General features: G+C 38.2%; 1 protein-coding gene across 2 annotated transcripts in view; it reads left to right on the top strand.

Annotated features, from left to right (window-relative positions):
• The window catches only part of LOC129527695 (serine/threonine-protein kinase SMG1-like), a 60,647-nt gene extending 45,307 nt beyond the window's left edge, over positions 1-15,340 (top strand). For both annotated transcript variants that reach the window (XM_055366340.2, XM_063699697.1), the window contains 8 exons: positions 362-420; positions 1,699-1,912; positions 5,946-6,071; positions 6,450-6,522; positions 7,445-7,542; positions 9,266-9,438; positions 11,982-12,102; positions 15,202-15,340. In XM_055366340.2, coding sequence (XP_055222315.1) covers positions 362-420; positions 1,699-1,912; positions 5,946-6,071; positions 6,450-6,522; positions 7,445-7,542; positions 9,266-9,433 — 738 coding nt within the window. In that variant the 3' untranslated portion in view covers positions 9,434-9,438; positions 11,982-12,102; positions 15,202-15,340. The remainder of the gene's footprint in view (positions 1-361; positions 421-1,698; positions 1,913-5,945; positions 6,072-6,449; positions 6,523-7,444; positions 7,543-9,265; positions 9,439-11,981; positions 12,103-15,201) is intronic.
• Positions 15,341-16,411: the final 1,071 nt, after the last annotated feature.

The raw sequence follows: 16,411 nt of genomic DNA, 5'->3' as shown, positions 1-16,411 counted from the left end.
AACCCATCATCTAATTTTTGTCGTTAACATTTTACCCTAAATACTGCCTTGTCACATATCTCTCCATCTGTCCCTCCGTCAGTCAATTTTTCAAATGGATTTCAAAGTAAATAAAACAAGCTTTTTGAGTTTATTTTTTTGTTGATGATCACAGCTCTGTGTTTCCAGTGGGTGAATTTCTTTCATAGGCTGAAAGGAAACATGACATTCCTGATACATGCTCATTGGGGAGTGGGAATAATAAAGAAAGTAAAGTACTGTTGAATTAGAATTTGGAGGGGAAGACAAGTAAAAAAGTACACAATGCTATTCTTAAAAGTATAGGAATTTGAAGTTTTTATAAATGTGTTTTCTTTTCAAGGTACTAGTTAAACAATTGGATAATATCTTGGCTGCTGTACATGATGTGCTTAATGAAAGGTAAGTAACTAATAATGGTCCGGTTTAAATGACTTTAAAATATATTTTTAGAAATTACTTAACAATACACAAGAAGACAAACCCACTGGCTTTGTTTATGAACACTTATTGACATTTCAGTGGGTCTTGTCATCTTTATCTGCATTAATTATGTGTTAATTACGGTTGAATACAAATGGAATCCACTTGAAAAGAATATTTATTTTTTGAGCCGGAGTCTCACCCTGTCGCCCAGGCTGGAGTGCAGTGGTGCGATCTCAGCTCACTGCAACCTCCACCTCCCGGGTTCAAGTGATTCTCCTGCCTCAGCCTCCCGAGTAGCTGGGACTACAGGCGTGCACCACAACTGCCAGCTAATTTTTGTATTTTTAGTAGAGACAGGGTTTCACCATGTTGGCCAGGCTGGTCTGGAACTCCTGACCTCAGGTGATCCACCCACCTTAGCCTTCCAAAGTGTTGGGATTACAGGCATGAGCCACTGTGCCTGGCTGGAATATTTTATTTTTTTAATTTGCTAGTCTCACTGGATAACTGAGTCTTGACTTATGGAATGGCATAAACTCTTGATGCAGGCATGAAGAATAAAATTAGTTTTTGTAAACTAGAGAATTTGAAACTGCTTAGAGAATAGAGGTAAAAAGGAATTTCCTTCTTTGGGTAAGAGTGGATCCAAACCATATATTCTCTGGCTATTAGAGTCTCCAGAGGTGTGTGGTCATTTTTTGTTATGGTGATTCCCAAAGATTTGCAGTGTTGGCAAGTACCCAAAATTTATCTCAGCTGGTCATAAACCTTAGTGCCTTTTGATGGTTTTGTTTTATAGAGTTACTTATTAAAGTTCTATGTAAATCATTCCTGTTATCCTTTTAAGTTTCTGTATTTAACTATTACCATTTTTTATTTTATAGTCATTACATATTGGATATTATGTAGAATGTAGTTATGTATAGAGTGTTTTATCTAATTATTTGTTGCTGCCCTTTTCTGAGAGTTATTTAATACAGTTTGAGATGGAATTTAGCATTTTTGGGCCTTCCTTCGCTGTTTGTAAATAATTGATTTTGTAAAAAGAATGTAATGTCAGACAGATACTTGAGGGCAATGCAGGCTAGACAGAATGTAGTATTTAGAGTGGAGAAAATTTCAACCTTTTATGTAGTTTGAATAGAAATTTAAAAAACCACTTAAGACATTCTTTTGTAAGATGTATTACTCGTGTCATCATAGAAAACTTAAGCCTTTTGTGTGTGTTTTTTGTTTGCATTAAAATAAACACAGTAGCAAATTGCTTCAGGAGTTGAGACAGGAGGGAGCTTGCTGTCTTGGCCTTCTTTGTGCTTCTCTGAGCTATGAGGCTGAGAAGATCTTCAAGTGGATTTTTAGCAAATTTAGCTCATCTGCAAAAGATGAAGTTAAACTCCTCTACTTATGTGCCACCTACAAAGCACTAGAGACTGTAGGAGAAAAGAAAGCCTTTTCATCTGTAATGCAGGTAAGAATGAAGGGGGAAAAAATGCATGATGTACTTTGGAAGAAAATTGTCCCTTTAACGCATGTCCTTGGAGGGGAGCTTGAAGAAGGGAAACATAGAATAGGGGTTATCTACTGATAGGAAATATGTTTTAAAAATTCCTCTTTCGGCCGGGCGCGGTGGCTCACGCCTGTAATCCCAGCACTTTGGGAGGCCGAGGCGGGCGGATCACGAGGTCAGGAGATCGAGACCATCCTGGCTAACACAGTGAAACCCCGTCTCTACTAAAAATACAAAAAATTAGCCGGGCGTGGTGGCGGGCACCTGTAGTCCCAGCTACGCGGGAGGCTGAGGCAGGAGAATGGCATGAACCCGGGAGGCGGAGCTTGCAGTGAGCCGAGATCGCGCCATTGCACTCCAGCCTGGGCGACAGAGCGAGACTCCGTCTCAAAACAAAAAAAAACAAAAAAAATATTCCTCTTTCTCAGTTTGAGTAAAGGATACACTGTTCAAGGATCAGTGCTACATACATATATGCATACATGTGGAGAGAGAGGGAGAGATTTCTTATAAAAAATTGGCTTACACGCCGGGCGTGGTGGCTCATGCCTGTAATCCCAGCACTTTGGGAGGCTGAGGCAGGCGGATCATGAGGTCAGGAGATCGAGACCATCCTGGTTAACATAGTGAAACCCCATCTCTACTAAAAATACAAAAAAAATTAGCCGGGCGTGGTGGCGGGCACCTGTAGTCGCAGCTATTTGGGAGACTGAGGCAGGAGAATGCCGTGAACCTGGGAGGTGGAGCTTGCAGTGAGTCGAGATCGCACCACTGCACTCCAGCCTGGGCGACAGAGCGAGACTCTGTCTCAAAAAAAAAAAAAAAAAAAAGATACACGTTGAAGTTAGATTTGAAATAAGTTAGTTTTAAGATTTTTTTCCTCAGCCAAGGGCGGTGGCTCACGCCTGTAATCCCAGTACTTTGGGAGGCCGAGGCGGGCACATCATGAGGTCAAGAGATCGAAACCATCCTGGCCAACATGGTGAAACCCCGTCTCTACTAACAATGCAAAAATTAGCCGGGCGTGGTGGCACGCGCCTGTAGTCCCAGCTACTCAGGAGGCTGAGGCAGGAGAATCGCTTGAACCCGGGAGGCCAAGGTTGCAGTGAGCCGAGATCGCACCATTGCCTGGGAGACAGAGCCAGACTCTGTCTCAAAAAAAAAAAAAAAAAAAAGATTTTTTTCCTCTTTGGTTTTTAGAAATGTTTTTTTTGAGATTGCTTAGGACCAGAATGATTTGCAAAGTTGAAAATAGGAACTCCACTAGTAATGCCGGATAGAAGAGTGCTTCACATTTGTAGAGGGAGACAAGAACTAAATATCACAACTTCTTTCTGAGCCTTTTGGTTTGCTAACGTGCTCCAAATTCTTATTCCAAATGGTATAAGATAATTATGTGTAAATGAATACCAGCTCTACTTAGTTTTATTTCATATTTGTGTATCTGAATATATTAAAATATCATTTTTTTTTTTTTTTGATGCAGAGTCTTGCTCTGTTGTCCAGCCTGGAGTGCAGTGGCATAATCTCGGCTCACTGCAACCTCTGCCTCCCAGGTTCAAGTGATTCTCCTGCCTCAGCCTCCCGAGTAGCTGGTATTGCAGGAGGGTGCCATTAGCCTGGCTAATTTTTGTATTTTTAGTAGAGATAGGGTTTCATTGTGTTGGCCATGCTGGTCTTGAACTCCTGACCTCAAGTGATCCTCCTGCCTCGGCCTCCCAAAGTACTGTGATCAGTGTCATGAGCCACCACACCTGGCCTAAAAGATCATTGATTTAGTTTTGAGTAAGATTTTAAGTGATTAAATTATGGTATTGTTGTGTTTGGAATATCTGATATTAGGGTTTTTTTTTTTTTTTTTTTTTTTTTTTTTACAGTTTTTGATATGCTTTATTTTGGGTATGTAGTTTAAAAAATATAAAGGAAATATGAGGAATGTTCTTTTTTTTTTTTAAATTAAAAATGTATTTTTAACTGGGCATGGTGGCTCACTCCTGTAACCCCAGCACTGTGGGAGGCTGAGGCTGGTGAATTGCCTGAGTCCAGGAGTTTGAGACCAGCCTGGGCAACATGGTGAAACCCTGTTTCTATCAAAAAAAAAAAAAAAAAGGAAAAAAAAATAAGTCGGGCATGGTGGCATGCACCTGTAATCCCAGCTACTTGGAGGCTGAGGCAGGAGGATCGCTTGTGCCTGGGAGGTTGAAGCTACAGTGAGCTATGGTCAAGCTACTGCACTCCATTATAGGCAACCCTGTCTCAAAAAAGCAAAACAAAATGAAACATTTTCCCCCTTGATTATAGAGGTTTGAGAAAAATTTGAGGGAAGATTCAGAAAATTACCTGTAACTGAACAGAATGCTACCAGCTTGGGCTTATTCTGCATGCATAATTATGAACATTTTCCCAGCTCTTGTGAAAATTCTCACATTCATAGAAAGATAGATGCACCAGTAAAATAAATACCTGTAAATACGATAATAATTTCATAATATATGCTTCACCTAGATTTACCAGTTACTAATATTTTGCCACAGTTTTATTTTCTCACACACTTTTGTTGAGCATCTGAAAACCATACACATGATGACAGTTCACCCTATAATGTTTTAGTATGCATCTCCCAAGAATAAGGTTTTTCTTCTGTATAACAAGAATGTTGTAATCATACCTAAGAAAATGAATTTTATTACATATGTGTTCTATATTCAGATTTCTGTAATTACCCCAAGATGTCTTTTAAATGATTTTTAGCCTTGATAGTCTGTGCCTGTGTAGATTATAACATTGGTTATTGCAAAATAATGGTTTTCTTTTTCTCTTTTTTTTTTTTTTGAGACGTAATCTTGCTCTATTGTCCAAGCTGGAGGGCAGTGGCACGATCTCAGCTCACTGCAACCTCCGCCTCCCAGGTTCAAGCAATTCTCTTGCTTCATCCTCCTGAGTAGCTGGGATTACAGGCATGTGCCACTGTGCTCTGCTAATTTTTATATTTTTAGTAGAGATGGAGTTTCATCATGCTGGCCAGGCTGGTCTTGAACTCCTGACCTCAGGTGATCCACCTGCCTCGTCCTCCCAAAGTGCTGGGGTTACAGGTGTGAGCCACTGCACCCAGCCTAAAATGATGGTTTTCTGATTCTAGCATTTCTTTTATAAGATTGCTATGTAAAGCACAGCTTTTCCTTTTTTAGGGAAAAATGTTTTTTAACAGCTGCAAAATAAATATTCTTTCAATGGAATGACAAATAGTTATTTATTATTTTATTTTTGCCATATATTTATTTTAAAAATTTATGTATAATGGTAACCTGAGCCTGCATGTTATTCATGTGTGGTGCCATGCTGATCTTCCTTAATTTTAATATGAAGCAAGTACTAATATACTAAAGCATAAATTATATAAAATTTGCTTTATATTTTGGATTGCAAAGTAATTGTTGTACTTTATAGAAAAGTTTCCCAAATCCATTTTACTTTTTTGTATTTGAAATTTAATCACAGGTAGAATCTTAAAGAGAGCATTTAGGGATATTGTAAACAGATGTTATTAAGGATTAATGTTAACTGATGTCAAAGGACTAATATTAACAAACATTGAAGCAGAGAAAACAGTATTTGTTTTTAGCTTAACAGCTTAGTGGAGCGAAATATTTTCCATTTATTTATTTATTTATTTATTTATTTATTTATTTATTTATTTATTTATTTATTTTGAGATGGAGTCTGGCTGTATTGTCCAGGCTGGAGTGCAGCAGTGCAATCTCAGCTCACTGCAACCTCTGCCTCCTGGGTTCAAGCGATTCTTGTGTCTCAGCCTCCCAAGCAGTTGGGATTTACAAGTCAATTCTTTTTTTTTTTTTAACTAAAACTACAGAACCTATTTTTCTTGGTCTCATACTCAGTTTTTTATGTAGTCACTTAGTAAATAATGAACCTAATTTGCTTGTTTTCTCCCTATTTTGTTGAATGTTCACGGTTTGTAACTTTTATTTTTAAGCTTGTAATGACCAGCCTGCAGTCAATTCTTGAAAATGTGGATACACCAGAATTGCTTTGCAAATGTGTTAAGTGCATTCTTTTGGTGGCTCAATGTTACCCTCATATTTTCAGCACTAATTTTAGGGTGAGTTCCTCATTCCGCTGTTCAGGTCATGGGGTGAGGGGGATGGTTGTGTGTGTGAGGAACTGAGGAATCAGATGGAACACAATGCCTCTGCTCCTTTGAGTATAATCAGTGATATTTGAGGTTCCAGGGTTAAATGCCGCATTTTTCTTTCTGACGTTCGTACCTTAAAATATTCGAAGAAAATAAACTATTTCATTGTTGTCAGAAATGTAGTTCTTTTATTTTCCTGCCCCTCTCCCCTTTCTAAGTTTCTAGAATGTCAAGTAGGTAGAACATAGATGCTCTTTTTAGGATCTTTTGCTGTGGAATGGTCCACAGGTGAATGGCAGTAATATCTTAAAATGATTGGCCCCCTCTCTCTTTGTTTCCATCAAGGATACAGTTGGTATATTAGTTGGATGGCATAGAGATCATACTCAGAAACCTTCGCTCACGCAGCAGGTGTCTGGTAAGTCTTGCAGCCTATACCAGTTATTTAAATACTGTCGGGGAGGAGCAGTGGTCCCCCAGTGACCATCTATCAATACCATTTCTTTAATAATGCAAGAAAACTAATTCAGAGAAATGTTTTATTGTAAATGAACATGACTTGTTAGCTAAATATATATTTTCAGAGGAAATTACTAGTAGGTGGGTAGAGTAAGTACAGACAGGACTTACCCAAGTTATTTGTAGTTTGTACTGGTAGGAAAGTATATGGTAAGAATATATTGCAGTGGCAATACCCTGAAGTGGACAATGGAAGATCCAAGTTATTTGTCACATTTTATTGTTTTTCTGGTTATTTTTTTAAAAAAGGAAATATAGGGTTAATTTGGAGAATTGTCATAAATGAGAAATGGTTTTGTTTCCCTTTTTTTTGGAGTTAAGTGAATGACTAGCGTGGCTCATTTGCACATTTCAGCTTGTTTCAGGTGTCATAGTTTCTCGTAACTTACTTGGTGTAATAAACTTTTGAAAATAAGATATTCAGGTGATGGTGGTCTGTTTCATTTTCACTGAGGAGATGAGTATACACCTTTAGTGGTTAGATGTGGCCCTGGGATTAGCCAGGCCAATGGTAGATTGTGGCATTTTAGTCTTAAGTCATGTGTAGTGACAATATAGATATGAAATTTACTGAAAAAGTAAGGAAATAACATTTACATGTTAATTTCTGCAGAAATTAAAGAGGTATTAATTAAAGAGGTATTGGTTAATCGTGATCAGCATGTTTAGCAGTCTTAATTTTTTGATATAGGACATGTTTTAGGGTATGCTGCTTGAAAACCAGATACTTTTTAAAAGAAGCCTCTTATATTTTTTTAATTTGGATTTTTTGGTGTTTTTTCTCCCCCCTACCCTTTCACAATTTCTTATGCGATTCCAAGGGTGGTTGCAGAGTTTGGAGCCATTTTGGGTAGCTGATCTTGCATTTTCTACGACTCTTCTTGATCAGTTTCTAGAAGACATGGAAGCATATGCTGAGGTGAGTATATAGAAAGCTGTTTCTTAAAATTTTGGTTAAGAAAAAATCTTAAATTGTGCTAGATTTATTTTAAAATGGCTCAGACCTCCTGACATTTAAGCAGAAATTACAAGCCCATTGCAATATTTTGAAAAAAATTTTTTTTTTAAGACAGAGTCTCGCTCTGTCACTCAGGCTGGAGTGCAATGGCACGATCTCAGCTCACTGCAACCTCCACCTCCTGGGTTCAAATGATTCTCCTGCCTCAGCCTCCTGAGTAGCTGGAATTACAGGTGCCCGCCACTACGCCCAGCTAATTTTTGTATTTTTGGTAGAGACGGGGTTTCACCATGTTGGCCAGGCTGGTCTCAAACTCCTGACCACTGGTGATCCAGCCGCGTCGGCCTCCCAAAGTGCTGGGATTATAGGCATGAGCCCCCGTGCCCAGTCAGTATTTTAAACATTTATTTCAGATGTGTTTTAAGTTACCAGGAGAATTACTGGAGAGACTAAAAGAAACGTTGCAAGCTTCGTATTTCGCAAAGCTTTACATACTCTTGGTAGCTGGTATTTTTCTAAAGACATTTTTTGTTATTTATTTTTATTTTTTGTTCCCAGTCTTCAGAGTCTTAAAGCAAATTGATGTTGTGTTATAAAAAAACACAAAACACCAAAAGCTCCTAAAGATTTTCCTCTTACATATGTACAGGAGATCTTGAATCGTACTTTGGAGGACAAGCCTTGGCTTCAGCCAGCTTTTGTGGCTGTACGAATATAGCATAGGAGCTTTAAGGGCACTGCTGAAGCCTCTGTTACTGGTACTTGGCTTTTCTGGCCCCGCTGTCATGGCTTAACTCTGTGCCATCTCTTATCTGAATCTCTTTGTGTTTCTCCCCTATTCAGATCAACCAGTCAAGGCTCCCATAAAGATTTTGGCCTCATCTTGTTTTTTTCATCTTTGCTGCTTGTAGTCAACAGGAATTCAGTACCTTTAGCTGTACTGATGTGTTTACTCTTTCCTAGAAAAGCAAGGAAATGTTTGGCTTCTGCATTGTTTTTTCTTTGCCCCCACACCTAGAATGTCTTTTTTCACAGCCCACGTTTAAAGCTGATCTACCTCTCATAAGCCACACATTCTAGTTTGTAGAGATGCTTCCCCTTGTTATCCTTAAGATCTCATTCTCTTCTGTTATTTTGGTGCTTAATTTTAGGTAGATGTATACATTGGTTCTAGTATCCTAGTTTTTGCGAATCTTGTCCTTTTCATATATCGTACTTCTTCAGTTACACATCTGTAGACCAGGTCTTGTAATCTCCCTTTGCTCTTCATGTGCATGCTCTTGGTTTGGAGGACTCACTGTTGAGCTGAGTGGCTCAAAGAATACCTAGAATGAGATTTTTAGCCAAAAACTAATTCAGGAGTGGCAAAAGCTTCCGTCTTCATTTATACCTACATATAACTAGAGCATATGTGCTAGAATTTATTTTTCCCCAACAGCTTTCTGAGTTGATTTAAGAGATTATTTCCTTAATTTGTTGTCTATTGGGTTTAATGTTGGCTTTTTGAAATAATTAGGTAAAACCCATTTTTATATTCAGAGTCATGAATATTCTCATGGGCCACAGTTCTCTTTCTAAAAACCTAAAAATCTATTCTAAAATGAATTGATTGAAATATTTTAGAGTTGTTTTTTTTTTTTAAACAATGTACTACTTATTAAGAATACTGTGAATTCACATCTAGGACCTCAGCCATGTGGCCTCTGGGGAATCAGTGGATGAAGACGTGCCTCCTCCATCAGTGTCATTACCAAAGCTGGCTGCGCTTCTCCGGGTATTTAGTACTGTGGTGAGGAGCATTGGGGAACGCCTCAGCCCAATTCGGGTCCTCCAATTACTGAGGCATACGTAACAGATGTAAGTGCTTTTGGGCATTTGAAGTGTCATTCAAAAATAAAATTGTTTTACATTGTAAATGATTCTCTTTACCAGGTGAACTGTTATTAATCCTTCATTTGTTTAGCATGTATGTATGTATGTATGTATATATGTATATATTGTCTGACTGCTTTCTTAAATAACCAGAAAAGCAGGGAATCCTGTTATATCTCATCCTCCTTTCATCCAACTCCCCTACCCTCCCATGACAAAAGGCCACTCTGAATTTTTAAATCTTATTCTTTCATTTTTAAATAATATTTCTTATAATTTTACTTTTAAATTATTGGGTTTCCTTTTAGTTTTTCAACATATTACGAATAGCACACTGTAGGAGAAGCCTCAGAAAGTAATCTTCTCTGAGCATAAGATGGAACTCATATGAAAACTTGTGTATCTTTATATTCTTTGATAGCCTGATATCAAAGAACATAAACAAATTAAAAATGAGGTAGCTAGATTGCCACACTTGAACAGCCTCAGACATTAGCTGCACTGTATATAGCACATCCAATGAGGGTTCAGTGGAAGACACAAGAAATGACCCCCAGGCATTGTGCTCTGCTTTGAATAAGGAGAAAGAAGCATGTGTGATACAGTCATAAAAAATTTAATCTAACTGATGAAAATTTTACCGTTAGGATAAAACTTGCTTTTAGGAGCATATACTTTTGCTGAACATGTTGCTAAATAAAATAGGATATTGATTATATAGTAAGTTGTGTGCTTGAGCAGAAATGTCAGAACTTAAATGAAACCAGCATATCGGTATTTTAAACCAATATGGTTTCAAAATGGTTTAATATCTTTGCTTCATTTTTAATGTCTAAAAGGTGGTTGTTTGAAGATTGTACAGAGTTGAAATAAAAAGCCGTTAATTCAGACATAAAATAAAAGGGACATAATTTATAGGATAGGTGTATATTGATTTATGAGGATCTTTTAGGCCTTTGAGAATGGTAGAATGGTGAGGTTTTTATTTTTTTTATTTATTTTTGGAGCTGGAACCTCACTCTGTCACCCAGGCTGGAGTGTAGTAGTGCAATCATAGCTCACTGTAGTCTTGAACTCTTGGGCCCAGGTGAACTTCCCACCTCACTCAGCCCTACAAGCGGGTGTCATCATACCCAGCTTTTTTTTTTCTTTTTAAAGTGGGGTGGTGCCATCACGACTCAGTGCAGCCTCTGTCTCTTGGGTTCAAGTGATCCTCCCAGCATAGCTCCTGCTAATTTTTTATTTTTGTAGAGATGGGGTCTCAGTGTTTCCCAGGCTGGTCTTGAACTTTTGGCCTCAAGCAGTCTTCCCACCTCAGCCTCCCAAAGTGTTGGGATTATAGACCTGAGCCACTGTGCATGCATGGCCAAGAATGCTTCCCCCTCTGCCCTCTCCCCCCAACTCTGTTTTTTTTTTTTTTTTTTTTTTTTTTGGAGACATGGTCTCTGTTGCCCAGGCTGGAGTGCAGTGGCACGATCTTGGCTCACTGCAGCCTTGACCTCCCAGGCTTAAGTGATCCTCCCACCTCAGCCTCTCAAGTAGTTGGTGGGACTACTGGTGTGAGCCACCACGCCCAACTAATTTAAAAACAAATTTGGTAGAGATGAGGTGTTGTTATGTTGACATGGCTGGTCTTAAACTCCTGGACTCAAGAGAACCTTCCAGCTAATCCTCTCAAAGTGCTAGGATGATAGATGTGAGTCACTATGCCCAACCTCCAAGGATACTTTTAATGAAAACCATGGGTAGACTAAATAAAATCCTGTATGTATTGGTTGTTAAATATTACAGAAATATTTTTTAACATTTGCTCTGTTTTCTCCCCTATTTTATTAGAAATTTAGTACACAATTATTGGCCATTATAGTTAAGTGGGGGATTTTGTTTGTGTGTGTATTGGAAATCATATGATTTTTGAAGATACTATGTGGTAAGCATGAGAGTGCTTATCTTTCAAAAGAGACCATCAGTAGATAGAAACTTTAATAAGCTTAAAGTGACTCGTATGTTCAGTTTTGAAAGATTGATTCCCAAAAGCCCAAGAGCTAGCTTGTAGTATGTGTGGGCTGGCTATTCCCATGCTGTCGATACCATTACTGTCGTGGTGTATTTCATGATAAAGATTCTGAGCTTCAGCCATTTAGTGACATTGGGAGAAACGAAGTTGGGTATGTGGGAAATAGAGGATGGCAGATTCCATTTCCTGTCATAGTAGCACTTTAGGATTTTTTAGCCAAGATCATGTTTACATATTGTAGTAAAGGTATCATTATTATTCAGCTACTGAGAATTAGAATATTAAGAGACTGCTGGCAAGGCAAGCAGTTAATTTTCAGTTGAAATTGCATTAAATAAAAAGTATTTTCTTGCTTTGTGGAAGCACGTGAATTTTTTTAAAAAGCTGCTTGTTTTCCCCATTTACAGATTCTGTACAGAGTAATGAGATGTGTGACGGCTGCAAACCAGGTGTTTTTTTCTGAGGCTGTGTTGACAGCTGCTAATGAGTGTGTTGGTGTTTTGCTCGGCAGCTTGGATCCTAGCATGACTATACATGGTGACATGGTCATTACATATGGATTAGACCAACTGGAGAATTGCCAGACTCGTGGTACCGATTATATCATCTCAGTCTTGAATTTACTCATGCTGGTATGTGAATTATTCTTTTCCTTTTTAATGTGTTGGTTTATTCAGGCCCTTAAATGGATATGTAGGAAATTAAGGGCTTTGTCTGGGTATGGTGGCTCATGCTTGTAATCCCAGCGCTTTGGGGGGCCAAAGCAGAAGGATTGCTTGCATCCAGGAATTCTGGCACAGCTTGGGCAATGTAGTGAGACCCCATCTGTACAAAAAGTCAAAAATTAGCTTGGTGTAGTGGTGTGCACCTGCAGTCCTAGCTACTCGGGAGGCTGAGGGAGGAGGATCGATTAAGCCCAGGAACTTGAGGTTGAAGTGAGCTCTGATTGTGCCACTGCACTCAGCCATGGTGACAAAAAAGGCCCTGTCTTCAAAAAAGAAAAAACAAGGGCTTTGCTTTATTATATTATTTTTTTAGAGTACATTCATCAGTCTTATAATCTATGCTTTCATTTTAGTGTCTATTTACTTTTATTTTTAATGCAAATTTTTTTTTGAGACAGGGTCTCACTCTGTTGCAGAGGATGAAGTGCAGTGGCATGATTTTGGCTCACTGTAGCCTTGACCTCTTGGGTTCAGGTGATCCTCCCACCTCAGCCCCCCAGGTAGCTAGGACTACAGGCATGCACCACCACACCTGGCTAATTTTTTATATTATTTTGTAGAGATAGAGTTTTGCCATGTTGCCCAGGCTGGTCTTGAATTCTTGGGCTCAAGCAATCCACCTGCCTTGGCCTCCCAAAGTACTGGGATTATAGGCATGAGCCACTCTGCCAGGCCTCTATTTTTAGTGGTTGATAGCTAGTCTCAGTGTAGCTTTACTCGTTTTTTCTGAGGAAACATTGCTCTACGCACCAGATTCTTTGTTTTTTGCTTTTCTTTTCTTTCTTTCTTTCTTTTTTTTTTTTTTTTTTGGTCACAGGATCTTGCTGTATTCCCCTGGCTGGAGTGCAGCGGTACAATCAGAGCTCACTGCAGCCTCAAACTCCTGGGCTCAAGTGATCCTCCCACTCAGCCTCCCGACTATCTGGGACTACAGATGCATGCCACCATGCCTGGCTAACCTTTGTATTTTTTGGAGAGAAGGGGTCTCACTGCATTTTCTAGGCTGGACTTAAATTCTTGGTCTCAAGTAATCCTCCTGCCTTGCCCTCCCAAAGTGCTGGGATTACAGGTGTGAGCAATCATGCCTGGCCTCCTTTAATTTCTTTTTTTTTTTTTTTTTTTTGAGACGGAGTCTCGCTCTTTTGCCCAGGCTGGAGTGCAGTGGCACAATTGTATTTTTAGTAGAGACGGGGTTTCACCATGTTAGCCAGGATGGTCTTGATCTCCTGACCTCGTGATCTGCCTGCCTTGGCCTCCCAAAGTGCTGGGATTACAGGCGTGAGCCACCACGCCTGGCCGGCCTCCTTTAATTTCTTAACCATAAATATCCTCCCCCCACTTTTATTATGGACATTCTGAAGCACATAAAAATAGGGAGCATAGTATAATAAATTTGTACATATTTAACACTCAGCTTCTATAATTAGAAACAAACGGCCCATCTGGTTTCATCTAGGCCTCTTTGTTATCCTTTCATCTCCAACTGGCTTGTTTTAAAGCAAATTCTAAATGACATTCTGCTGAGCATTTCTGCCAGAATTACACCTCTCTTTGCTAATGTGAAAAAATGCCCATGATAACTGTAAAATAAGTGTGTCCTATTTAGGTGTCTAAACACTTTAATGTCACAGTATTAAGGCCTTAAAATATAGCTTAGATATATTTTTCTAAATTAAAAGACTTTTATTTTTTAGATATACAGAAAATTGAGCAGAAAACAATGAGTTCCCATATACCTTCTTCATCCCAACAGTTTCCCCCTCATTAACATATTGTGTTAGTGTGGTACATTTATTACAAAGGAGTGAATATTGATACTATTAACTAATTTTATAGTTTACTTTGTGTTATGTATTCTATGGACTTTAACATGTGTAATGACATGTTTCCCCTATTACCAGTATCATACAGGATAGTTTCACTTCCCTAAAAATCTTTTATGTTCTACCCACTCCTTCCTCATTCCCTGTCCCCACTCCTCCCTCCCTCCATCTTAAGCCCATGGCAACCCCTGATCTTTTTACTGTCTCCATCGTTTTGCCTTTTCCAGAATGCCATGTAGTTGGAGTCATATAGTATGTAGCCTTTTCAATTGGCTTCCTTCACTTACCAGTGTGCCTTTAAGGTTTCTGCATGTCTTTTTGTAATTTGAGAAGCTCATTTTTTAAAAATTTTATTCTTTTAGATTGTTGAACAGATAAATACAAAACTGCCATCATCATTTGTAGAAAAACTGTTTATACCATCATCTAAACTACTATTCTTGTGTTATCATAAAGAAAAAGAGGTAAGTAATACATTGATAATGAATTTTGACAACTTGAGTCACTGAAGAGTTGGACCTAATGTTGCTTACCAGGCTATATAAGTGAAATTGAGTGAAATGTGAAATGTTTGATTTAGAATATAGTGATTGTATTTGTTCTTTTAAATTTATATTTCTTGATAATCATACTGAATACTTTCATGAATGATGTGCCAGATACTCTTTTCAGACTATGCATCTTTTGCTGTTATTAAATTTATTAAATTTTCATAAGGGTAAAACAAGTTGACACATTTATGAAGTTATAAATTAAGAAGTACTGTATATTTGGTAAACAAAAATGACTGGCTTTTCAACCACCCCCTAGTCAAATCCACCACAGACTTTCCTGGTAGATTTAAGAAACCCAGTCTTAAACTGCTGTTTCCATATGTCTTTTGATGTTGATTATTTAAAAAAAAAAAAAAAACGGCCATTTTGGAAATTTCATATTGACAGTTTTCATTTATAGTACTCTTTATTTGTGATAAAACTTAATAGATTTGAAATAGCATACTGATCTGTGTCAGTTTTCTGATTGGTTTTTAAAAAATTAAAATATTAAGTGCTACGGACAGTGAATTGATCAATTTTAAATTTATTTGTATCATCAGCACTAATACAGATAGTGATTTATTTTCCATATAATTTTAGAAGATTTATTTTCCATTTATCACTTCCTTGAATTTTTTGTTTTTCAGGTTGTTGCTGTAGCCCATGCTGTTTATCAAGCAATGCTCAGCTTGAAGAATATTCCTGTTTTGGAGACTGCCTATAAGTTAATATTGGGAGAAATGACTTGTGCCCTAAACGACCTCCTGCACAGTCTGCAACTTCCTGAGGCCTGTTCTGAAATAAAACATGAGGCTTTTAAGAATCATGTGTTCAATGTAGACAATGCAAAATTTGTAGTTAAATTTGACCTCAGTGCCCTGACTACAATTGGAAATGCCAAAAACTCACTAATAGGGGTGAGTCTTTAATTGTAATGACTTTGTTTTATCCACAGTTAAGCCTTTTCTCATTACATATTTATGTATTTCACTGTCATGTCAACATGTCTGCAGAATCACTGTATGTAGCAAACAGCCATATTTAAGACATGCCTGGATAAATAAAATTGGTAGGAATGTTTTCTTGCCATTATATTTAACTTTTCTTCTTTTTCCTTGACAAATCTTGATAAGTTTTTTTATATTAGTTTTATTTTCTAGAAAATGTTTTATGAATTTCTCCTATTTGCTCTAGCATGCTTATAGAAAATGTCAGTGTTTCTTACAGCTCAGATTTGTATAGTTGTTTTAAAATGCGGTCTCTTTCTTCTTCCCCTGGTACTTTTTTCTTTCTGTCTACTGAAGTTAGTTCTTATACATGGTCTTATATTTTGGCTGTCTCTTTTTCCCTAGAAACATTCATACAGGTTGAATATTCCTTATCTGAAATACTTGGGACTGGAAGTGTTTTGGATTTTGGATTTTGGAATACTTTTTTTTTTTTTGGAGATAGTGTTTTACTCTTGTTGCCCAGGCTGGAGTGCAATGGTGTGATCTTGGCTCGCTGCAACCTCCGCCTCCCAGGTACAAGCGATTCTCCTGTTTCAGCCTCCCAAGTAGCTTGGATTACAGGCATGCGCCACCACGCCTGGCTAATTTTTTTGTATTTAGTAGAGATGGGTTTTCACCATGTTAGCCAGGCTGGTTGTGAACTCCTGACCTCAGGTGATCCACCTGCCTTGGCCTCCCAAAATGCTGGGATTACAGGTGGGCACCACCATGCCCAGCCGGATTTTGGAATATTTTCATAACACTTACTGGTGAGCATCCCTAATCTGAAAATCCTAAATCTAAAATGCTCCAAAATTTGAAACTTTTTGAGCACCAGTATGATACCCCAAGTGGAAAATCCCACACC

The sequence above is a fragment of the Gorilla gorilla genome, chromosome 18 (genome assembly GCF_029281585.2).
Source record: "Gorilla gorilla gorilla isolate KB3781 chromosome 18, NHGRI_mGorGor1-v2.1_pri, whole genome shotgun sequence".
NCBI classification, from domain to species: Eukaryota; Metazoa; Chordata; class Mammalia; order Primates; family Hominidae; genus Gorilla; species Gorilla gorilla.
The sequence above is the reverse complement of the archived record's forward strand: the minus strand, read 5'-3'. Positions and strand labels throughout refer to the sequence as shown.